Below are 25,886 nucleotides of genomic sequence, written 5' to 3'. Positions count from 1 at the left end.
TTCATACAACATATATATATAATATGTATATATATACATATATATATATATATATATATATATATATACAATAAAGGGAAGCTGTATGTGAACAAGAGGAAGAAACAGCAGCAACCTTTCAAGGGAAATAATTAGGACACATAAAAGAGGTTACATAATTCCCATAGAAGGTTGGATCTGGGGTTGTTTAGCACTTTGGTCCAAAGAATCAATAATACCTTGATGATAATTCCTTTGTGGCAGGGATTGTAGGAGAAAGAATGGTTTGAAAGAGAAGGGAAACTGAGACATAAGGAGGGGAGGACTTGTGCAGGTGTTGACAAGGCTAGGATAGGTCATTCCCACCCTTTCCCTCCTTCCCCTAAGTATGTCTGAACCATGAAAAATCCATTAGCCACTTCCATATCCCTCCACCCTCCTGATTTCTGCATGTCTCTCCAACAGTCAGGGAGGAGTTGGCCATGTGTGCAAGAGGAAAGGGTCATGTAATAAGTGACTCCTGACCTTGGCTCAATCTCTGGTCTCATCCCATCTCTGATCCCATCTCTCTGTCTCAGCTTCCAGTCTCAGTAAGACATTGTTCCCTCTGGTCTCTCAAAGACCAAATTCTTTGGAGTACTCAGGCTTTCTCTCTCCTCTGTGCTACTGGCAGTTTCTCTGAGAGTCACAGAATTCTAGAATGTCAGAACTGGAAGGAAGGTTTGGAGATCCAGCACTCTAATTTCATAAGTAAGGAAGTGAGACCCAGGGCAGGTTGAGTGGCTTGTCCAAAGTCACACAGATAGTCCAGGACAGAGCAAGAAACCAGAGATACAGGGTTTGCTATCTCAGAGTCCAGGGTTCTGTCCCATTTCATTCTGGTTGACCCTCAGCTCCTTTCTCCCCAGGATACTTTCCTTGATTCCCTCCAGCAGGGACATAGAACTTGGGTCAGATGTTTGACAAGATCCACAGTCATGACTTTTGGCTTGGGGCAGGCTTTGATGCAAACCTGATGTGGAGCTGGGCTGGCTGTGGGGCTGCCAGGGTCTGGAGTTAGTAGATTATGCCCAGGGTTGGAACTGGGGTGGGGGAGGGGACCAGTTTCAGGTGGATGTCACAGAATTCTGTAGACAAGACCTCAGCCTCTCCTAGGAGCTGAGTTTGGTCAAGATAAACAGTTCGCTCACAACTCAAATTCTGGGCAATACTGCCTTACCTCCAAGACACAATATGACTTTTTTTTATTAAAGAGAATTCAAAACACCATGGTCTCTCTTCCCATGCTGCTATAAATTCCTTCTCACCTTGCCATCACCCTGTCACCAAAATTCTTGTTCCCTCCCTGGGAGCAAACATGTTTAGGTATCAGTTATAGTATCAAAGATTTAAAGTTTAGAGATATCCAATTCAATGCTTCCTTTTTATAGATGAGAAAACGGAGGCACAGAAGGAATTGTGACTTATCCAGAGTTGCACAGATAGAAAATGTCTGAGGCAACATTCACATTCAGGTGTTCTTGACTTCAGATCTGATGCTCTATGCACTGTGCTACCTAGACACTATCTAGGAGGATGAGTATGAAATTTGGAGACTCTTCCCAGGTGTTTTGTGGGAAGTAATTTAGTAAAAGTAATTCAGTAAACAATTCAATAAATATTTATCAGGCATCTACTATGTGCCTATGCTAAGCACTAGGGTTATAGAATGAAGCAAAATATAGTTCTGACCCTCAAGAAGCTTATAATCTAATCTAGTAAGAAAGAGACTATTTAGACCAGAGTGTAAATAGGATGCTCCTCTGTCTGCCCCTCAGTCTAACTCTGTCTTGAGACTAGGCTCAGGATTTGAGGATGTGGAGATGATCTCTTACAAATTTCTTTGCTTTCAGCTGGTTGTCCACATGTGACAGGTTGTCTTGGAGTATGTGCAGAACAGGAATCTTTAGGTGATGATGCAAACTAGACCCTAAGGCTAGAGAATAATCACACGTATTAGAAAGTAATTCAGCCCCTCTTTCCCAGAGAAGTCTCAGTTTCTCCAGGATGAGGGCAAAGAGAAGACAGAATCAGCCAAAATGCCCACAATGGATCTGAGGGAGAGGGACCTCTATTATGGTCAAGGTTGGAATGGAGGAGGATGCTGGGAGACCTACCACTTCACAATGAAGGCTATGGTAGAAGGTAGAGTCAATCAGTTAGCTAGAATTTATTAATCATCTACTATATGTCAGACATCATGCTGGGCATTGGGAATAAAAACACAGAAATGAAATAGTTCTTACCCTCAGGGAGCTTATATTCTAGCAAGGGAGTACAACATATACACAGAAATGTGCAAAACAAACAGTGATTTGACAGAACACCAATAAATGGGGAAATCAGGCATGGACTCTTGAAGGAGATGACCACAAAGCTGAAGGGAGCTGGTGGGGTTCCAAGAAACAAGTGAAGAGAGAGAACATGCCAGGCATGGCAAACTAGCCCAAGTAAAGAAACAGGAGATGAAATGCCTTATGCAGAGAAGAGCAAGTGGATTAATTTATCTCTGCCTGAAAAGACAGACTGGAACTAGAATGTGAAATATTTCAAGTGTCAAACAGAGGAATTTAGATTTTTAACTCAGAGTTAATAAGAAGCCAATGAAGCTTCTTGAAAAGGAGAATGACGTGGTCAGACCTGGACTATCCCAATGAGTGGGGCCATGCCCCACAAATCACTCAGGTGCCAAGGCAGAGCCATATTCAACAAAACCAAAAATGGCTCGTTAAGCTTTGGCCCTGGATACAGTTATTCTATGGTAATCATATATCTCCAACTTTCCAGAACAGTCAAAATTTCTTGTTTACTTTCTTGATTAGATTAATCTAATGCTGGGAAGGGAAAGTTGAATTACCTCACAAGTATAGTTTCATTGTTTATCTCCTCCTAGAACTTATTCAGATGCTATACCATTTGGTGCATTATGAAGAATGGTGAAAATATCAAGAAAAGAAAACTCTGTAGGGGCAGCTAGGTGGCGCAGTGGATAGAGCACCGGCCCTGGAGTCCGGAGTACCTGAGTTCCAAGCCTGCCTCAGACACTGAATTACCTACCTGTGTGGCCTTGGGCAAGCCACTTAACTCCATTGCCTTGCAAAAAAAAAAAAAACTTAAAAAAAAGTACATAGCTTGCTTCATTCTATCACCCCCCTGCCTCATGCTTCATTACCATCAGTTTCTCAGATCTGAAGCATCTGCATATTGTTTTCCTTTATGTTTTTGTTGTCATCATACACATTGTTCCCCCTCCCATTCTGTTTGTGCATCAGTTCATACAAATCTTCCCAAATTTTTCTGAATTTTTCATCTTTGTCATTTCTTATGGCTCAATAATTTTCCATTCCATTCACATGCCACCATTTTTTTGAACCATGTAGATAACTGCTTACTTCACTCCTTGGAAAGTCTGACTGCTCATGTGTATACATGTGTACACACACACACGCATGCACACACACACTCACAGACATGAGCTCTAGGTAGACTTACTAGAGGTCTCAGGAGAAACTGGGGCAAGTTACCAATTGTGTTATGGAATGAGAATTGAGACTAAACTCTGGAGGGGTACAGAGGGGATTAAAGCTACCATCCAAATGGCACAGGAAGGCTACGATGTGTATACCAGGGGAGCAAGGGTATGATTCCAAGCATAAATAAGCCCTGTTTTCCCATCTATGTCTCAAGTTCAGAAGGCAAAACTTCTCTATGACTTCCACCTCATACCTTCCTACCCCAGGGCCCAAGTTGTGGCTACCCATTCTTCCAGTTAACTCTCTCTGGGGGCAGGAGATAAGTTCAGGGTCCCTAGAGTTGGGCACAACTGTGAAGGAGTGTTCAGAGTATGCTGAGCTCAACTTTAAACAAATTACTTCTCCATTCCTGGGAGTGAGGGCCAGAGGTTGAAAGCCACAGCTTGGCAGGAAAAAAACATACCCTGACCCACTTTGCAAAAGCAGAAAATATAAAATTCTCCACATCCCCTTCCTCTGAACATTTGTTGTTCCACAGAACCCAGTCAGTTCCAGGGTGCTTCCTTTCCAACTCCCAAATGATTCCAGAAACTCTGTCCCCCTTGTTTGCAGAGTGTTTCATGAGGGAGGGTCTGGATGTCAAATCATTACCTCTGTGGGCTGCTGTGGGGAGGGGAGTGGGTGCTGAGGTTCCTCAGGCTCAGATCTGGTTTCGGCTGCCGCTTCCCGTGGCTCTGGGCCATGAGCTGAGACACCAGCTGTGCTATATAAGCCGGGCGGTTCGGCTGGCCTGGGAGAAGGCACAGTCCTCTGACTGAGGAGCTGAGCTCAGGATTCTGGTAAGCGATGATTCTCCCCATCCCCATCCTCATCCTCATCCCCTGAGCACTGGATCTGCTCCCCACCCCCACTCTCAAGTACCTTTCTTCATGGAAGTCTAAGTATGTTCTCCCCTGGCCTCGGACCACTCCTGAGCAAGTTACTTTCCAGCACACAGTGAGACCAAAGCCTCTATCTCTTGTAGGAAAGTGCAACGTCTTCCTACCTTTCTTTATCTTTTTATCTTCTTTTTGTTTCTTTCTCCCTTTTCTTCCATTCCCTAGACCAAGCAGTCTCCTTTAGTCTTGGTCTTGCTCAGAGTTATAGTCCCTTTGGAAGAATCTCATGTTCTCTTTGCTGTGTTCCCTGGAGCTGCTTTGTCCACTGGCTTCGGTTACACGTCGAGGCAGGAAAGGCTTCAATTTGGGGGATGTGGTTAGGAAAGCTCACAGAGCTGCCAGAAGGGAAATGTTTTTTCCACAAGGTACCTGAAGCTGCCCTGGTCTCTACAGAAAATACGTTCAGATGTAAGTCTGACAAATATTTGAGCCTCTTTGCTTCCCTCTGTCAGATCTCTACATCTTCTTAAGGCAAATCACTCAATGGTGCTGGGACTTTTAGACAAAAGTCACCTTTAAGTCTCTCTCTGGGTCTCAGTGATCACATTTATAAGTTGTGAAGATGACAATAGAGGCTTCTTAGATTTCAAAGGCCCCCTATCAGGTCTAAATTTTTATGAAAGGTTTCTAGAACCAAGGGTGTGGTTTGATTCTTCCTCATGGGTGACTGTCACTCCACCCTTCCCATCTGGTCTTCTCTTCCCCATCTGGAATCTGTACTGCATCCCCCCACCCCCTTTGTCCCCCAGCTGTTTCTCCACCCCTTAAATTGAATTGCACTTTGGAGGTTGAAGCTGAGGATTTTTGAATCTCCCTCTGCCCCAGTTTTCCAGAGCACAGCTACATTCAAGTCTGGCCAAATCCCTGGGGGAGAGATAAAAATGTCCCTATGGAAGATAGTCTACATCTCCCTTTATAAGTCCAGTTTACAGTTTGTTGAAGTAGTCTTTAAAAAAAACAAACAAACCAAGAATTCCCCTAATGGAACGTGAGGCATTCCCACATGGCTTGGCCAAGCCGAGGACATTTGGGAGGCAACTCTGCTTTCACACTCAGTCCTCTCAGCTCCCTATTATCTCACCCTCATTTCTAGCCTCCCAGCTTGGCCTCCAGTTTGGGGCTTCCCAAACAAAACTATTGAAATTTGTTCCAGCTGCAGCCCATGTACATCTGGAAATAAATTTGTCAAGGGGTCTGTTTCTGATTCATTTATTTGCTTTCTATACCGATCATCCTCCCTTCCCCCCCACCCAGATTGCCCCTGCCAAGGGGCTGGGGGCAAAGGTTGAAAGGACAAGACCTTAAGTGAAAACTGTGTTGTGGCTACAGATTCTGCAGTCTCTTCATTTTGTGGGAGAGTGAGCACCAGGGCAGGGGTTGGGGTCGAGAAGTATATTTTGAAGACTTTGAGGTCCTATGGGGACTGAAGGTGTGTGTGGAATGGAGGATCTGAACAGAGAGACTGGAGATGATAAATAATACACTGGAGTCTTGCAAGGGGGCGAGGGAGGAAAAAGGAACTAATAAATAATTCAAGACAGTTTACCTTTGGAGAGAAACCCCTAGTTCTTTTGCTGGATGTGGTTGGCATTTGGAGAGAGAATATGCCTTATTGATCCTCTTGCTTCCAGATGTTGGCACTCGAAGGACTGTGAACTGAGAAACAATGGGGGCACTTGCATTAAGACAGAAATTAGAGTGTGTATATTTGTGTTGGTGGTGGGGGGATATCTTCCTGTTGGACCTGGGGGGAAAGATAGAAAAATGCTTCCAGTGTGGTTGACCCACAAAGAAGGAATCTCACCCCAACTGCAATGTTTCTGCCCTCAATGTTTTCTCCCTTAAGCCATAAATGATCAGAGAACTAGAGTCTAATAAAACCAGTTTTCTTTACAGGTCACTGAATCTGGAGAAACTTGTGGGAAAGTTATCTTTAAAAGAAGGACTGGCCAGTCCAGCGCTACCCTCTCTCATCTCGCCACCCTCCCCATCCAGGGGCCAAGGGGAACCATGGCAGCAGTGAAGACTTGGGTGGTCTCTCTCCTGATCCTGGAGGTTACCTTGGCACTGGGTAAAGGCTAAGTATCCATTATTTCCTGAGTATTCTAAGATGAACAAAAATCTTATCTTCTCTCCCTCCCCTATCCCTATTACTGAAAAAAAGAAGTTGGAAATCCTACTAATAAATATTAGTCAAGCAAAAAAAAATCTGCATTGACCATGTCCAAGAAATATATGTTGAATTATGAACGATGAGTCCGTCTCCCTTCTGCCAGGAGGTGGGTAGCATGTTTCATCATGTCTCCTACCTACCATATCGAAAGCTAGACTTAACTATGCTTGACCCAGATCCAAACTGTAGGCCCACCTTAATCTCCACTCTCAGCCATTTTCCCTGGCCAAAGTGTGGCAAAGGACTCAAAAAGCTTGGGTCTTGACTGACTTTCCATTTTCATTTAAATCCTTTCAGTTTATTTTGGATTCTGATGTCTGGTTTCAAGTAGGCAGGATGTGCCCATCTTTATACAAAGAAGTCTGATGAACTACCTGACCCCAGGGCCAATCCATGTCTAGCCCCTCTGTCTTAAAGTTTTAAGAACCCAGACCATCAACTAGAAAGTTCTCTTCAGCCCCCCACCACTCCCAGGACAGGGAAAGGATCCCCCTCTAGCTGGGCTCCTTTGACTATTCAGGTACTGCTAGGGACTCCAGAGTCTCCTTTTCCAACAGCAATATTCAGATGGGTGGCAAGAGTAAATGGTCTTAAATGCCCTTTTCTGTATCACCATTCCCCAGTAGCTTTCAGTACACAGGTGCTTGCACAAATGTTGTCTCAGCTCTCCTTCCCCAACCCCCTCAACTTCTTCCTTGATATTTTCCTGACAGCTGGCAGCTTGAAAAGATGATTAAACATTCGGCAATCTGGGAGAAAATCAAATTAGTTTGATTAAAAAGAACTCCTGTGCCTCAATTAAGCAACAGAAAAAAAAATTCTAATTTAGGTTTTGAACATGACAGTTAAAGCTGCTATTGCTATGCTTCTGAGGCTGCCTTACTGTCTTTCCTGGTCCGTTCCCTGCCCCCCCCCCCCAATTCTGAACTGGTGGTGGATTTACAAGCAAGAGACCTGGTTTTAAATCCCAGTTCTGTGATGACTTTGGGCAAGTCACTTGTCTTCTGCCTCAGTTCCTCATCTGTGAAATAAGGTGGTTGGACTAGATGGTCTCTAAAAATCCATTTCAACTCTAAAAATCCATTTCAGCTCTAAATCCTATGATTTTCTATGATATAAACATCATAAACTTCATTTGGAGAAGGTAAAGATAAGGTCTGGAAGTGAGGACAAGGGGAGATGGACTTCAACAGCTATAAAGTCCCCTTTGGAATTTAAGATGAGCCACTGAAAGCAGGCCCCACTAAAAAATAGCCTCCTAGGGATGGGGGGGGGGGGCACGACTATTTTTTTAATCCTCAGTAGTTTGGCCTTTGTATGAAGCCAGGCTTTTAAGAGAAGGCTTAAGCTGAAGGGTCAGAAGCAGTTCAGGACAAATGTGGAGGATATTAATACTTCTCAGAGGGGCGGCTAGGTGGAGTAGTGGATAAAGCACCGGCCTTGGAGGCAGGAGTACCTGGGTTCAAATCCAGTCTCAGACACTTAATAATTACCTAGCTGTGTGGCCTTGGGCAAGCCACTTAACCCGTTTGCCTTGCAAAAAAACCTAAAAAAGACAAATACTTCTCAGAGACATGTTCCCCAATCTCTATCTCTTACTATTAGTGACTTTGATCCCTCAGACACTAATTGATCTGAGGAATGACTTAACCTTTCAGATTCTTAGGGTTGTCTTCTATAAATGGGGGTAAAAATAACACTTTTCTCACAGACTTATTGTAAGGATCAAATGAGATAAAGTATGTAAAGCACTTTGCAAAATTTAAAACATATAAATGTCCATTATCATCAGAGTCATTATCTAACCATTTCTCTGGGAGACCAAAGTGAAATAAGGGCATTCAATTACCAGGGAGAGTCTAGCTTGAGCATTGGTCTGGCCCTTGTAGGTTCTATGCTGGTAGTATAAGTTTCAGTTGTTAGTTATAGAATAATAGGTTTTCAGAGCTGGGAGAGGACTTAGAGACTATTTAATCTGCCTTTCCTCCACTGATTTTTTTTTTTTATGTGGGGAAAGCGAACCTAGAACAGTAAAATAACCTACCCAAGATCACACAGCTAAGACTAAAATTCAAATAGCCTGACTCGGGCCTGCATTATAATCTCACTGTTTCCCTGTGCTACTCTATATTGTCAAGGGGCCTGAAGGCAGTGTGGAAAGATGGGAAAGAGTAATAGACATGCTGGGGTAGGGGCAGGGGCTTTTTCATGAGCCAGTAAATTCCTATCTCTATACCCCAGGCTCCTTAGCACTTGGGCTGGTGCTAAAGTCCACGTGTGAGTAGTGGAAGCCACCCCCCTCCTGGCCAGTTGGGCAATGCAGTGTTCACTCTTTCTCTCTCTCTGGCTTGCTCTCTCTGTCTCTGTCTCTGTCTGTCTGTCTCCTCTCTCCTTCCTCTCCTCCCCCCTCTTTCTTTTTTTTCTTTCTTTCATTCTTTCTCTCTTTCCTTTCTTTTCTACCTTTTTTTATTCTTTGTTTTTTTTCTCACTTCTTTCTTCGATTTTTTTTTTTTGAGATACAAAAGAGACTATTCTTTCCTTCATTTCTTTCTTATTTGCCTTAATGGAAAGGGCATTGACTCAGTCAAACTCAGACCTAGGAAAGACTTTAGATTTAAAAAAGCCAAGGTCTCCCACTGTAACCAGGGCCATCTCCAGTGGTCCTGATTCATATCTAGCCACCAGACCTAGATGACTTCAGAGGAGAGAGACCGGGGACAGCATAGCACCCCCTCACTCAAATACAATTCACTTCCATGCCATGGCATCACCTCCCTGTTGTCATGGTCCTCCTTGAGAATAAAGGACAGGGTGGCTAGGTGGCACAGTGGGTAGAGCGCCGGCCCTGGAGTCAGGAGTACCTGAGTTCAAATCTGGTCTCAGACACTTAATAATTACCTAGCTGTGTGGCCTTGGGAAAGTCACTTAACCCCATTGCCTTGCAAAAACAAACAAACAAAAAAAATAATAAAGGACAAAAAACAAAAACAACAGAGGGAATCTCATATCGAGTATCTCAGTGTCATGTATAGGTACAGTGTCATGTATAGATGGGGTTTGAGGGTCCCTGAAATCCTGCCATTACTTTTATTCAATGTGATATAGTAGAAAACCCAATGGATAGGGACAGGCCAAGAGATCTGAATACTAATCTTAGTTCTTCTATTAGTTTGCTTGAATCTATAGGCAGGATCCTTATGGGACCCTCATAGTTATTTTCATTTATAAAAAGAAGGTCTGGGTTAGAAGATCTCTGAGGTCCCCCATTAGATCTAAAGAATCTCAAGATCAAATTTATTTAAAAATGCATATCCCTCTAAGGAGATAGATCACATGAAGGCACAATTGGTCACTAATACTTTAGTACTTTAATACTTTAATACTTACAAGAAAATAGTATGCAAATGTTGGGTGTTTGATGGTCGTCAGTGGAATAAGAGAGGGACACAGGGGCCAGAAACGAAAGAATATCATTACCAAAGACTTTAAACTTTATAGACTTCATAGTTTGGATCTGGTTCCCCAAAACAAACTGTCAGGATGTCTGGGAAGGAGGACTTACCTAACCCCTTAGTGTCAAAGATGTTGCATCTTTGGAGCCGCTAGGTGGCGCAGTGGATAGAGCACTGACCCTGGAGTAAGGAAGACCAGAGTTCAAATTCAGCCTCAAACAACAATAACCTAGCTGTGTGACCTTGGGCAAGTCACTTAACCTCATTGCCTTGTTCAAAAAAAACAAAACAAAATGAAAGATATTGCATCTTTACACCTCTAATCCCCAATCTAGTGTCCACTGCAGGTCCTGGGATGAGGCAGACGATGCTTTCCCAATCTGTTCGGAGAGTGCAGCCAGGGAAGAGGAACCTCAACAATTTGGCCAAACCTGCTGACCCAGAAGACAGTGAGTCATTGACCTCTCTGGACCTTCAGCTCCTGGGTAGTGGGAATCTGGGAGAAAGGGAATGAAAGGGGGCAGGACAGAGAACACTGTTTCATAAGCCATTAAAAGCACCCACCACATTCTATAAGTAGAAAGGTGGAGATGACCAGAAAAGCCAGGACATACCTGCCCTGGAATGAATTTAGTCCAGGGGGAAACAGTCAAGGCACCATGAATTATTATTGTACTTTTGTACTTTTCAAAGCACTTTCTCTACAAATAAAAAACGTATCTATGAGACAATTCTGCCCAGTCTTATAATGGTTCCTGAGGGGTGACAAAAAGTATAAGACATATAGACATATTCCCTGCTCTCATGAAGCTTACAGTCCATTAGGAGAAATGAGACATGCACAAGGGAGGACATAGGAGTGCTATAAATCAATAATAAAGTGCTATGGGAGTTCAGAGAAAATCATGGAAGCCTTCAGAAAAGAGGTAATCTTTGAGTTGAGCTTTTTAGGAGCTGGGAAAAGATAAGCAGAAGGCAAAGGTGCCCTCGTAGAAGGTACAGCAAAAGCAAAACCTTGGAGGTGAGACATTTCAATGTTTTTTTAGGATATAAGGAATAGGACTAAAAAGGTGAGTTTGGGATGGATGATGGAGTGGCTTGGATGCTAGGTTCAGGAGTTTAGATTTTATTCAGGCATTGAGTAACTATTAAATATTTTTCTGCATGGGGGTGATGATCAGCTGTAATGAACTTGATAATTCCATCAATGCAATAATCAGGGACAATTTTAAGGTTTCTGCGATGGAGAATTAGTATCCAGAGAAAGAATTGTAGAGTTTAAACAATGACAAAGACTATTACCTTCAATATAAAAAAAAAAATGTGGTCTTATGTACTACAAAAAAAAAGGTTTTGTGCAGAGGGCTGACTCAATAAGAATCATGATTTAGAAAGAGTAAGCTGGCAGTCAAAGCAACCAGTTCTATCATTTCATTTTTTTTTTAGGTTTTTGCAAGGCAAATGAGGTTAAGTGGCTTGCCCAAGGCCACACAGCTAGGTAATTATTATCTGAGACCAGATTTGAACCCAGGTACTCCTGACTCCAAGGCCGATGCTTTATCCACTACGCCACCTAGCCACCCCTCTATCATTTCATTTTGACAAGACTAAGTGATCTCCCCAAATCAGGAGACCGCTTTTTTGGTTTTATAGAGAAAGAGCTTTGAAAAGTAAAAATAAAATAATAATGCATGGTGCCTTTAATGTTTCCACTGGACTAAATCCATTCCAGTGCAAGTATTGTTTCACCATCTTCCTTCTCATGCCCACCACACCCCTAACAGGATGGGCTACTCCCAGAGGCTTCATAATGCCAAGCTGTCATCCTATCCTGTCTCTCTATTCAGCTCCTGGGGAGTGGACAACATGGTTCAACATTGACCACCCCGGTGGACAGGGTGACTATGAGCGCCTGGATGCCATCCGTTTTTACTATGGGGATCGAATATGTTCAAGGCCTCTGTGGCTTGAGGCCCGGACCACTGACTGGCTACCTGTGGCTGAAACTGGCCAGAGGGTTCACAGCAGCCCTCAAGAGGGCTTCTGGTGCATAAACAAGGAGCAACTGCCAGGCAAGAACTGTTCTAACTACACCGTCAGATTCTTCTGCCCACCGGGTGAGTAAGGGATATACTTTCCATTACCCTCCAACACACACAAACACACACACACACACACACAACACAGATACACAAACATGCCCATTGTGGGGCAATCAAGATCCTTTCCCAGAGACAATGGAGGCAAAACCATGGGGCTCTGAATGTTACAAAGGGACAGCAATATCCCATGCTCCTCCATAGCTTTTTCAATTGAAAAGGGTCAATCATTCAAAGACTTCCTGGTATAATGAAAGGAATTTTGGATCTGGACCACTCTGAATTAGAGTGTTCTTGAAAAAGTCACTGTACCTCATTTCCTGAAATTGCTGATCTAAGACCATCTCTAAGAGCCTTTACAGCTTTAAAGATATGATTCCATGACCTTTCCAACTCTAAATCCTATGAGCCAAAAACCTTGCTCTGGATAGCAGATTTGCTTTCATTATACCTTGAATGTATACCAAATGATGCTGGAGAATCCTGGGGTTTGGAGAAGCCAGCTTGTGAATAATTGAGAGTGGCTGAAAGTCAACAGGTCTCCAGAGTTCTTCAAAGTCTTTGCCTTTTGCCCTGAGCTAGCAAATTGCACATTTTTCAAGGCAAGCACTTATCTCAGAAATCTGCAAAATGCTACAGATCAGAACTCAGTTTATTATTTTGTAGTCTAGAGCTAAAAAAGCGATGGAGAAAATAATGAAGACAATGTAAAAGTGTGTCTTATAGGTGCTTGTTCCACAGTCTTTCATTTACCCATATATCATTCCCAAAAAGAATATCAGAATTAATCTCAGTTTTACAGATGGGGGAGCCCAGGAAAGGTTTGGAACCTAGGTATCTGATCAACTTATATTGCCCAAGCTTGGTCATTTTTGTTCAATTTCTTCCCAACTTGAGCCCTTGGTCAGCAGACCACTAGGGACCTTTCTCACAAAGATCACGATATTTTGCAATTATTGAGTGAGGGAAGGTCACTTAGGTCATTTAGAACGAGGATAACAAAACTAGTGAATGGAGCCTACATAACCCCACCATCCCCCAATGTTGTCCATCATGTAAACCTTCATTGCTCTGGGCATTTTAAGCCAGTTTCAGAGTTCCCTAATCCAGACTGCCCACACTATACAATCTAACCTTGGGTTGAGAAGAATAGATTATGATAATCTTCATGTGGTCTTCTGGTGAAGGTCAGTGACCTTCACCACCAAGACTTTGGTGGAATAGGGGACTAGATGGGGTCTCAATTCCAATTAAATGGAATTGTAATTGATGACACTTCTGTGTCCCTGCTCTCTGGGTTAGGAGACCAGGGTTTGCCAACCTCTGTGAAGATACTCAGGTTATTTCCATACAGACAAGACAGAGCAAGTTTGTTTTTTGCTTTTTTGAGTTTGTTGTTATTCCTTGATTTTTTTGTTTGCTTTTTTGTCTGCTATCCTGCTGGATTTATCTTATTTTTTCAATTAAGAAAAATCAATTTCTCCCCCCCCCCCCCCGTCTCCATCATGGGAAAATAACAACAAAAGTCATAACAAATGTGCATAGTCAAGCAAAAGTAATGCCTGCATTGCCTGGGTCTCAAAAAATATGTTTCATCTTGCAACCTTAATCCATCATCACTCTATAGGGATGGGTAGTTTCATCATTTAACCTCAGGAATCACTGTTAATTATTTTATTTGTGTAGAGTTTTCAAGCCTTTCAAAGTTGTTTGTCTTTATGATGCTGTTAATATATGAACTGTATTCCTGCTTGTTCTCAGTTCACACAAGTCCTTGGTGCTCTGAGACTCTCCCTTTCATTATTTCCCATGGCCTTGATAATCTTTCTTTACAGTCACATAGAATAATTTGCTTAGCCCCCCTATGAATGGGTACTCCTTCAGTTCTTACTTCTTTGTACCTGCAAAAGTTTTGCCTTAAATATTTTTGTACATAAGTCATTTCCCTCTTTCTTTGGTCTCTTTGGAGTACAGGCCTAGTAGTAGTATTGCTGGGTCAATGAGTATACAGTTTAGTGGTTTCTGGGCCATAATTCCAGATTGCTTTCCAGAACGGCTGAACCAATTCACAGTTCCAGCAATCATGCATTAGTGTGCCTATTTTCCAATGAACTATTTTTTAAAAGTGATCCTATGGGGGGGGGGGGGGCAGCTAGGTAGTGCAGTGGACAGAGCATTGGCTCTGGAGTCAAGAAGACCTGAGTTCAAATTTGAACTCAGACACTTAATAAGTACCTAACTGTGTGACCTTGGGCAAGTCATTTAACCCCATTGCCTTGCAAAAACAAAAAAAAAGTGATCCTATGATCAAGAAATAATCCCTTACTCTTTACAAGTGTAGAAACAGTCCATAAGGATATATTTGTGGATTCATGGAACTTCAGAGTTGGGAGGAATCTCAGTGACCACCTAGTCCAACTTGAGCAAGAATTTCTTCCACAAAATCGTATACTCTATGCAAGTCATTGCAAATTTTCTGCTGCCTTCCAACTTTAAGCAAGACCCTTTTGTCTTCTTGCTAATAGCTACAGTGGACAGTTCCCCTGGAAAACTGTATTTCTTGGGGGAGAGTTGCACAGCGAAAAGTGGCTTATTGCCAACTGGGGTCTGTGGCAGATGTCTTTTGAAAGACTGTGGGGGACTTTGAGCAGATAACTTTTGGAGATAAGAGAGGGAAATGGAATTTGGGGAGCCTGAACAGTGAACCCCACTGATTCTACTTGGGGTTGCCTTATAGGATCTTTACGCCGAGAGAATGAAAGAATCTGGAGTCCTTGGTCCCAGTGGAGTGAGTGCTCAGCCGCCTGTGGTCATACAGGTGTCCAAACCCGAACTCGAAGTTGTATGGTGGAGACTCCCTGGCTCTGCAGTGAAGCCACAGAGGAGGGTCGGCTCTGTGTGAGTCAAGCCTGTAGAGGTACTAGCTTCATACTCTATTCTTTCCACTGCCCATTCCATTCCTCTCTCCTACTGAGCTTTGTCAGTCACATACTCTGATCACCAAAACCTCTCAGGATCTTGGGGTTTATAGGCTATATTTCTTTCTTATCATTCTAGCTGTCATTGAATGGCCAAAAATAAGATCCAGTCATACCTCTGCTTGGTTATTGTTTGAGCCCCATAGGCTCAGAGTGAATGTAAATAGCAATAGTTTTCTGTTTTGGCTAGAAACCTTAAGGGTCTTACCCTCCCAGGTTGATTTGTTTTTTGTGACTAGGTAAAAAAGACCATTATTTGCCTCATTTCTTTTTTACCTAGTCTTCATCACTGAATGGATGTTGCCTCAGACAAATTGAGGGCTGGGAGAGCTTAGTTTAAAAAGGTCAAAACCTCACACTGCTTCCAGGGCTGTCTCCAGTAGTCCTAATCTGTCTCTGGTCACTGGACCCAGATGGTTCTGGAGAAGAAAGTGAGGTTGGTGACTTTGCACAACCCTCCATCACTCAAATACAATTCATTTGCATGTCATGGCATCATATCTATGATAAGCATCTTAGGAATGAAAATCAGCACAAATTATTTTGATATAAGCTTTTGAACACCTCTTTTCTTCATTTTTCTCCATCTCCTCTCCCAACAGAGATAAAAAGATGAGGAGCAAATGGGTGAGAATGGGTGGATGTACAGAGGTAGGGAGGGCCAACAGAAAGACTTGGAGAATCAAGGGTTAAGAAGGGAAATCATCAAGCTTCTCCCCAGAGAAAAGGAAGGCAGTATGAAATACTTCAGATCTCAGCTTCAATCTGAATTCAGATTCCATAATCTTTCTCTGAATATGAATGGCATTTTCCTGTTGATGATATCCCTAACAAAGGTTTAAAATTCAATATTTAAAAACTGTTTTCTGCACAACCCTATGAGACCAATAATATATGTAATATTAGTTGATAGATAAGAAAACTAAAGCTTGGAGATTTTAAATGACTGCAATTCAAACCCAGGGGTTTTGACGTTAAGTTCAGGTTAAGTGTAAATGAAAGCAGCACAAAACCAATCCATAAGCTCTGGGAAGAGAGCAAATTTTAAAAAAAAATTTCCCTGAGATGAGATGAATCATGGCAGCTCTCCCAAGAGAGGCAGCTTGGGCTAGGAAAAGGAATAAAGGGGTCAGAAACCTGACTTCTAGACCTTGGTTTGCTTGTTTAACTTTCTGGGCTTCAATTTCCTTTTCTGTAAAATAAGTGATTTGTACCAGATGATTTCCAAGGTCCTCACACCAACAAAAGACTGGAGGAAGGGAAGAAAATTGACAGTGGAAAGAAATGGAAGCAGTGTAGTTGCCCCAATTCTATTTCCCTTCTTCACTTACTTTTCCTGGCCCACCTCATTTCTTCCCCTCTAAGGGGAAGGAAAAAACAATCAATTAATATTTTAAGGACTTACTATGCTAAACAATGGGAATACAATTAATAAAATGGAGTGTCTCTGCCCTCAAGGAGCTTAGAATCTAATGGAGGAGACAAAATGTAAACAAATATATACAAAACAAACTCTATACAGAATAAGTAGGAAATAATTAATAGTGACAAGACATTGAAATTGAGAGGTTGGGGAAACTTCCTGTACAGGTGGGATTTTAGTTGGAACTTAGAAAGAAGCCAAGGAGGTCAGTAGTCATATTGGAGGAAGGAGAGCATTCCAGAAGGTCAGAGAGCAAACCAGAGACAGAGAGCCTTATTCATGGGACAGCAAGGGTGTCACTGGATCTAAGAGTAAGAGGTAATTAGACTGAGGAGATAGAAGGGGATTAGGTTATAAAGGATTTTGAATGCCAAATAGAAGATTTTACCTATTTTCTCTGAGGCAATAGGAAGTTCTGAGTTTTCCAAGTAGAGTGGGCTGCATTGACAAGATCAACCTCAGTTTTAGTGACTGGAGAATAGATTAGAGTGGGGAGAAGTTTAAGGCAGGCAGACCCACCAACAGGTAATTGCAGTAATCCAAGCATGAAGTGATGAGTCACGAGGAATATTAATCCATTAATCCATAGTCACTGCATTTTTTTCCTCTTTCAGCTTGTGACATGATATGTACCATGGGCCAGGTGAATGCTGACTGTGACGCCTGCATGTGTGAGGATTTCGTGCTACATGGGACCATTTCTCTCTCTGGGGGTGGCCCTGCCAAAGGAGCTACTGTCCATTTGGTGACTAAGACAGTTAAACCCTTGACACAGACTGATAGCAATGGGAGATTCCGAATCCCTGGCTTGTGTCCTGATGGCAAAACTGTCCTGAAAATCACCAAAGCCAAGTTTGCACCCATTGTTCTGACAATGCCCAAGACCAACCAGCGAATGGCCACTATTAGTGCTGAGTTAACAAGAGCAGGTACCCCATTTGACCCCTCTTGGATTAGGAATTAGTCTAAAACAAGGGCTCTTAACCTAGGATCTAGGAAATTGTTTTTTTTTAAATATATATTTTGATGACTATATTTTAATATAATTGATTTTCTATGTTTTTTTTATAAAAGCATGATTCTGAAACTGAGAGGCCTTTATAAATCTCAAGAGATTAACAAAAAATGTTAATCTCTGGATCACAGGTAGTCTTCTTGAAAGGGGTTTGGGTTCCTCTCAACCCCAAAGTAATGATGTAATGAGGGCATAGAGGCTCTCCTAGGATAGTCCAGTCTGGGAAGGAGGGATAGGCCAAAAACACATGTAGAGATCCCAAAGCATTCCCAAGAACCTCCTATTCTCACAGGATTCTCCTTCTTCCTCATTTTTACTTCTTCAAGGGCTAGAAGAGAAAAAAGACAATCTCATTCCTACCCAAGATGATTATCCGGTCCCAATTAGAATTCTTAAACATTCTCCAGCACCTTTAGTAGAAGAATTCTTAACTTAGGGTCCATAAACTTGGTATAAAACAGTATATTTTGATGATTGAGTTTCAATAGAATCTATTTCTTTTGTAATCATGTATTTTATGAATTTAAAAACATTCTTGGCCTCACCCTGGATACTGCAAGGGCCAGGACATACTAAAAAAATGATTAAGAGTCTCTACTTTTATAGGATGTGGGACCTAGGATGGGAGGAGGGTGTGGCAAATATGGATTCTGTCCCAGGCAATCCCAGAATTAATATTTTGGAATTAATGGGCTAGATTTCATTTTAAGGATTATGCTTTAAACCCAAATCATTTTGGCTCTCATGGACAATAAGACCCAGCCCAAACCCATGGGGTCATTGTCTGGGCCCTGATTGACTCAGAGTAATGTAAATAGCAATTATTTCTATTTTGGACAGACCCTGAAGATCTTCCCCTCCCAGATTTTTAAAGATATATATATATATATACATATTTTGTGTATACACACACACACACACACACTTTTTTTTTTGACTAAGGTAAAAGAGGCCATTCTTTACCTCATTTCTTATGTATCCTTAATAACTAAATGGGAGTTGTCTCATTCAAACTGAGACTTGGGAAAGATTTTAGCTTTAAAAAATCAAGGTCTCCCATTGCATCTAGGTCATCTCTAGTTGTCCTGATCCATATCTGGTCACTGGACCTAGATGACTCTGGAGGAGAAAATGAAGCTGGTGCAGCCCTCTCTCACTTAAATCCAATTCTCTTACAAGTCATGGCATCACCTTCCTGATGTCATGGTCCTCTTTAAGAGAAGAAGTAAAAAAAATAACTAGGAAATTAATGACTTAAGGAATTGGGGGTATAGTTGCAGGATAGAGCCTTGGGGCCTAGAACCCTATATATAGGTATAGCCTAAGAGGGCTTCACTGATTATTCTATAACTTGTGTTTGGCTAAGTGTGAGTCAGTCAAGGCAAAAGCATATTCATTTTACAACTGTAAAGGTTGATTTTCCCTCTCAGAGCTACCCTACATTGTGAAGAATCCAGAGACTAAGGCAAGAAAAACTGGACAGAATGTGTCTTTCTGCTGTAAAGCCACAGGGAAACCCAGTCCAGAGAAGTATTTCTGGTAAGTAGCACTTGGCTCCATAGCCTCCCCCTCTGATTGACCCTTACTCTCTTCTCTAGGCAAACCAGCACCTTCCTTGAGGTGGTTCAGAAATGGTCTTAAAATTGACTATATTGACCAGGGGACCTTATTTTTGCCCTTCTTGCAAGGTTGTCTATTTAATAGCAGCCTCCTCTCTTGTCCTACCAATATTTCCAGGGTCACAGTGGCTGGCAAATGGTCAAACTATTTGCTCCAAGAAAGGTATATGGGTGGGGATAAGAGGAGCCAACAAGTTTAGTATCTCTACCCCCTATAGGTATCACAACAACACCTTGATGGACCCTAAATTATACAAATATGAGAGCAACCTGATACTGAAAAACCTGCAGAAGGAGCAGGCTGGAGAATATTTCTGCAAGGCCCAAAGTGACGCAGGAGCTGTGAAGTCACAGATTGCTCGACTGACTGTCATAGGTAAGGCTAAGAACAATCCTGAATTTCCTAAGCACACTCACAACAATGAATCTTCATTTATATTTTATTTTATCTTTCTCAACTACATGTAAAAATGTTTTAACATTTGTTTTTAAAAATTTTGAGTACCAAATTCTCTCTCTCCTTCTTGAAAAGGCAAAGCAATTTGAAATAGATTATACCTGTGAAGCCATTTACATACATTTTACATCAAGCTTAGATATCTGATTTTCTTCACAATACAAGATAGCCTGTTAGTGAGTGGGGGGAAAAGAGCCAGATGAGATTCAATGAGGGCAAATGTCAGCTAATACACCTAGAGGGGAAAAACAGTCCATGATGTCATGTATCTGAAGTCAGATTTAAATTCAAGTCCTCCTGACTCCAGGACTGGTGCTCTATCCACTGTATCATTTAGTCTAACCTTGGACAAGTCATTTAACCCTCATTGCCTCACATCCAGGGCCATCTCCAGTCATCATGATTCACATCTGGCCACTGGATCCATATGGTTTTGGAGGAGAAAGGCCAATGACTTAGCACAGTCCTCCCATCACTCAAATTCTATTCATTTCTATATCATGACATCACTTACCTGATGTCATGGTCTTCTTTGAGAATGAAAGACAAATATCATCATCAACCATGTATATCTTAAAAAGACACTACACAGTCTTGACCTGCAAAAGTCAACTCATTCACTACATCATAGACTACTAGAACTAGGTAAAGCTTACTAACCCTTAAAATAAGTGGTTGTAAGACAATAAAAGGAAATTAAAAAAGGGTATAGAAGAATCGTGGATGATAGATCATTACCACATTATTAATAGGGCAGGCTTTGTACTTCCATTGCTGTGGTGAGTTCCCAGTGAGGAATTTCTTCTGTCAGTGCCAATGGATACCTTTCCCTACAATTTCTAGTCTTAGAAAGTTTCCTAAGGTACTGAGAAGCTAAGCAATTTTCCCTGGATCTCTGAGTCAATATGTTCCAGAAATGGGGCATGAATACAGGTTTTCTTGACTCTGAAGCTAAACCAGTGAATTAGGGGAATACAAAAAAGAATACTAGAATCACATATTTGTAAAGCATTCACAGTTTTCTCTATTCTTGTTCCCTACAACAAAGACATTAAGTGGGCTGTGAATCAATATTACCTAAATTGTTATAGTTGGGGAAACTGAGAGGTTAAGTGGTTTATCCAAGTTATATATTTAATGAAAAGCAGAACTGAACCCAGTTCAGGTCTAATGATGCTGAGCCAGTACTGCTTCAGCTAGGAGTTGGGAGTATATCCCTGGCTCCTTGAAGTCAGAAAATGGAAGGCATTATCTACTATAATGATCAAAAGGTGGAGAGTGGATAGAACAGTCATTATAACACAATGTGACAGTTTTTATAGCAATAGAAGGAGCAAATACTACCAATAATAGCATATTCTGAGATAAAGGGTGGGAATATCATATCATATCATATCATATAAATATATGAAGACACATACATACATACCGATATAGAGAGAAATACAATGAATATAATAAATTCCAAGGATATTCTGTAGGGATTGTTTCTGACAAGAACCTGATGCTCGTTCTCAGAGAACAAATGCTTTGGTAAATATTAAAATCATAGAAGAGTAAATCATGAGTTTGTTACTAACTTGGGTTTTCTTTTGGGGAATGCAGTTGCTTCCAGTGTGCTGATTTTCAATGGTTTGAAGAAAGGTATTTATTTATCAAATAAGCCTGAGGTCCCTGAAAGAATCAAAACCATCTCCAAATTATAGAGTCCCTTCTCCTAGTCTGGGTGTTGGAAGAAGGGCAGAGAGGAAACAGCAGCTGCTCACATCATCTAAAACACTACTGAGTCCTCTCTGATGTGGGGAATATTAGAAAAATGAAATAAGCTTCCCAAGTAGAAAACCTCCCTATTGTCAGATCAGCAGATAGGGATTTCAGGGTTTCTGATCATTATCAATCTCTTTATACCAGAAAGTGACCAACAATTTAGTTTTCCCCTCCTTCTGAACACTCCTGTTATATTTTGCTCTTAGTGGAACTTTAAATATTAAGCTCTTCATTATCAAGTTCCCCCCCCAAAGAAACCAATCCTCAAACTGAAAATTGATAATAGTCTCCTTTCTATCAGTTGCCAAGACTCTCTAATGATGCCTGTCTAATATGGGTAAATTAAGGCTGTCTATTGTGCTTTTTTACTTAAGTCCTAGTTCCTTTGGCTAAGGACATTAAAGGGAAATTTTTCTAAGACACTATTGAGCCAATTTCCCCTTAAACCTGCAGAATATGATTCTGTCTTCAGAGGAGAAAGAAGTCCCAGGGTCCCCAGCTAGTGTTTAGGCTGACTACTGTCTCTGTCCTAGGTACTGGGGTATGGGAAATGGAAATTTCCATTCCATCTCTATGAATATGCAATAACCATTTATGGTATTTACATCATTTACATTAACAGCACTTAATGAGCCTCCTTGCAAACCAACACCTGAGAGTTACCTCATCCAGTTGCCTCATGATTGCTTCCAGAACTCCACCAACTCCTTTTATTATGATGTGGGGAGATGCCCAATCAAGACATGCGCTGGACAGCAGGACAATGGACTCAGATGCAAAGATGCTACAGAAAGCTGTTGTGGAACTTCCAAGATGGAAGAGAGGGAGATTGAATGTAGTGGATACACACTTCCTACCAAGGTAGCCACAGAGTGCAGCTGCCAAAAGTGTACAGAGACAAGGAGCATAGTCAGGGGCCGCGTCAGTGCAGCAGATAATGGAGAGCCCATGAGGTTTGGTCACATTTACATGGGGAACCAAAGAGTTAGTATGACAGGCTACAAGGGGACCTTCACCCTCCATGTACCCCAGGACACTGAGAGACTGGTACTCACTTTTGTGGACCGGCTACAGAAGTTTGTGAATACCACCAAAGTGCTTCCATTCAACAAGAAGGGCAGTGCAGTATTTCATGAGATTAAGATGCTTAGGAAGAAAGAACCAGTTACCTTGGAGTCTACAGAAATCAACATCATTCCCCTGGGGGAGGTGGATGGAGAAGATCCTATGGCAGAGCTAGAAATCCCTTCCAACAGTTTCTATAGGCAGAATGGGGATCTCTACAAGGGTAAAGTAAAGGCCAGTGTGACTTTTCTGGACCCAAGAAATATTTCCACAGCCACAGCCACCCAAAGTGACTTGAATTTCATCAACAATGAAGGAGACACATTTCCGCTCCGGACATATGGCATGTTCTCTGTGGACTTCACAGATGAAGCTGCCACTGAATCACTCAATGCAGGAAAAGTGAAGGTACATCTTGACTCTGCTCAGGTCAAGATGCCTGAACACATGCCCATGATGAAACTTTGGTCACTGAACCCTGATACGGGACTGTGGGAGGAGGAGGGAGATTTCAAGTTTGAGAACAAGAGAAGAGGTAAAAGGGAAGAAAGAACCTTCCTGGTGGGAAACATGGAGATCCGTGAGAGGAGACTCTTCAATCTTGACGTTCCTGAGAGCAGGAGGTGCTATATCAAGGTGAGGGCTTACCGGAGTGAGAGGTTCCTTCCCAGTGAGCAGGTACAAGGAGTTGTGGTCTCTGTAATTAATCTAGAACCAAAAAGTGGCTTCTCATCCAATCCTAGAGCCTGGGGTCGCTTTGACAGTGTCATCACAGGTCCCAATGGTGCCTGTTTGCCTGCATTCTGTGATGATCAGTCCCCAGATGCCTATTCTGCCTATGTCTTGGCAAGCCTGAGTGGTGAAGAACTGGAAGCTGTGGAGTCTTCACCCAAATTCAACCCTAATGCCATTGGAGTCCCCCAGCCCTATCTCAACAAGCTCAAATACAGAAGGACAGATCATGATGACCCCAAAGTCAAGAAAACTGCCTTCCAGATCAACATGGCTAAACCAAGACCAAATTCAGCTGAGGAAAGCAATGGTCCTATCTATGCATTTGAAAATCTCCGAGAATGTGAAGAGGCCCCATACAGTGCACCTCATTTCAGGTTCTATAGAGTAGAGGGAGATAGATATGACTACAATACTGTCCCCTTCAATGAAGATGACCCTATGAGTTGGACAGAAGACTACCTGGCATGGTGGCCCAAGCCTATGGAGTTCCGGGCATGCTATATCAAAGTTAAAATTGTGGGGCCTCTGGAGGTAAATGTGAGGTCACGAAACATGGGTGGCACACATCGGCAGACAGTAGGGAAACTCTATGGCATCCGGGATGTGAGGAGCACCAGAGACAGGGACCAACCCAATGTTTCATCTGCTTGTCTAGAATTCAAATGTAGTGGGATGCTTTATGACCAAGACCGGGTAGATCGCACACTGGTCAAAATTATCCCCCAGGGCAGCTGTCATCGGGCCAGTGTTAACAGCATGCTACATGAATACCTGGTCAACCACCTCCCCTTAGCAGTTAACAATGATACCAGTGAATACACCATGCTAGCACCATTAGACCCACTTGGGCACAACTATGGTATTTACACTGTCACAGACCAGGACCCTCGGACAGCTAAGGAGATAGCTCTTGGCAGGTGTTTTGATGGCACATCTGATGGTTCCTCCCGAGTTATGAAGAGCAATGTTGGTGTTGCCCTCACATTTAACTGTGCAGAGAGGCAGGTAGGGAGGCAGAGTGCCTTTCAGTACCTTCAAAGCCCCCCAGCTCGGGCCACTGCAGGCTCCCTCAGAGGAAGAATGGTTGGGCGGAGGCAGGAAAGGGAGAGTCAGTTTGGACAGCGACGTAGAGGAGGGGCAGTCTCTCTGAGGTTTCCTGGAAGGGCTCAACAACAACCACTCAACAACTAGACCCTATGGTGCTTCTTTTATCATGAGATATCTTGTGGAAATATAGCACAAGCTGCTACCAAGTTAATAAGTATATATGTCCTGGTACAATTTGCTGTGTGTTCCAGATGTCATTGCTGTCTTTGTTCCATGCTAGTTGCAATTTATTCAGAAAGGCCATTTCAAGTAAAGCCTCTTTGTGGACCCATCGAAACACACACACACACACACACACACACACACACACACACACACACACACACACACACACCCCACAAAACTTGGAGCCTCCTTCATCAAGTGTGCTTGACATGAATCCCCTATGGTATGGTCATCTCTAAGATAATGGCAAATTAAATGACTGACATTAGATATACAACTGTGCCCTTGGTCAGTGGGCCTGGAATGAGTCAAGCAAAGTTCACACAAATGGTAACAAGGTAGAATAAACCACAAGATTTTGTACTTGAAGTGTAAATAACTTATTTATTTCTTTGCTAGATTTAGAGTGATTTGTATGTATTCGAGGCAGAGCTATTGGGTGGTGAGCTATAATCATAGGTCCTTTACTGCTATTGTGGAAGATGACTGTCTTGATTCCATGAATGGATATTTGTTAAAAGGGATAACTTCACTCACTACTATGCTTTTATTCAAGGTAAACCGCCAGTGTAGTTGAGAGCAGATTTAAATAAAGAGATATTTTTCACTTTGATTTGACTCCCTCTCTTCTGTGTTTGATCATAAAAGCATTCACACAAAGGACCATGTAAGCCAGATGGCCAGAGAGGTTGATTTCATTCCAGAAAATGTAACATTCACAGAGTGTTGAGAGGTCCAGTGATTTTACAGAGTTTATTTGGAAGAGTATCCTCTGCCATGTTGCAAGGCGGAAAGTATAGCCACCATTTTTCAAGTGGATCACATTTTCCATTAGTAAGGGATAAACTGAGATCTATGAATCAATGAATACATTCTAGGTCCTTCAAGTAATGTTAAGAACAAGAACCAAATACTTTCCCCAACTATTTAGGAACTTATACAATGGCTTGGCCTAGAGATCTGCTGATTGGTGCCAAGTGGTCCTTTGGCTTCCTCAAACCTGGTTCCCCCTCCAGCTGGACTGGTTGGCCTCACTGAGCAGTATTTTTTTTTGTTTTTGTTTTTTTCCAGGCTGTTCTAAAGATGGACAGCTTTTGCAGACATCTTAGCCCTGTTATGTATAACCTGTGTCCCTTCCAGCCAAACAGTCAGTCCAAGTGGCTTTTTTTTTTGGAAAGGGTCTTGGTTTAAAATAGCACATCAGAAACTAGTGCATGCTGCCAGAGGGATACTGCATCCTGAAACTCATTTTCTACCTGCAGTCCAGGGCAAGCTACAATGTTCCCTTACTTTCTCCCATGACTGCCAAGGGAAAGAGCCAAGGTGGGAGATGGGAAGTAATTTTTGATTAGGAAAACTATTCCATGAGAAATGAAGCAAAAAAGATCCCCTCTTTTCCTGG

General features: G+C 42.2%; 1 protein-coding gene across 2 annotated transcripts; it reads left to right on the top strand.

The window, feature by feature from the left end:
• Positions 1 to 4,225: 4,225 nt before the first annotated feature.
• CILP (cartilage intermediate layer protein) lies at positions 4,226 to 24,652 on the top strand. Of its 2 annotated transcripts, XM_074234405.1 has the most exons (9): positions 4,227 to 4,330; positions 6,326 to 6,500; positions 10,390 to 10,503; positions 11,902 to 12,171; positions 14,891 to 15,070; positions 17,169 to 17,483; positions 19,000 to 19,108; positions 19,407 to 19,564; positions 22,035 to 24,652. In XM_074234405.1, the coding sequence occupies exons 2-9, from the start codon at positions 6,440 to 6,442 to the stop codon at positions 24,401 to 24,403; spliced, it is 3,576 nt and encodes a 1,191-aa protein (XP_074090506.1). In that variant the 5' UTR covers positions 4,227 to 4,330; positions 6,326 to 6,439; the 3' UTR covers positions 24,404 to 24,652. The 2 variants fall into 2 exon arrangements, with proteins under 2 accessions (XP_074090507.1, XP_074090506.1); XM_074234406.1 differs by lacking the exon at positions 10,390 to 10,503 and having other exon boundaries at positions 4,226 to 4,330.
• The last annotated feature ends 1,234 nt before the right edge of the window (positions 24,653 to 25,886 follow it).

The sequence above is a fragment of the Macrotis lagotis genome, chromosome 4 (assembly GCF_037893015.1).
Source record: "Macrotis lagotis isolate mMagLag1 chromosome 4, bilby.v1.9.chrom.fasta, whole genome shotgun sequence".
Lineage (NCBI taxonomy): Eukaryota > Metazoa > Chordata > Mammalia > Peramelemorphia > Peramelidae > Macrotis > Macrotis lagotis.
This window is presented reverse-complemented; position numbering and strand designations above follow the sequence as displayed.

Bases quoted from the DNA above. Each gene is read 5' to 3' on its own strand.
- CILP (XM_074234405.1), top strand. From the start codon at position 6,440: ATGGCAGCAGTGAAGACTTGGGTGGTCTCTCTCCTGATCCTGGAGGTT. The intron at 12,172-14,890 runs GTGAGTAAGGGA...GTTGCCTTATAG, and splicing joins CAGATTCTTCTGCCCACCGG to GATCTTTACGCCGAGAGAAT. The intron at 17,484-18,999 runs GTACCCCATTTG...TTTCCCTCTCAG, and splicing joins TGCTGAGTTAACAAGAGCAG to AGCTACCCTACATTGTGAAG.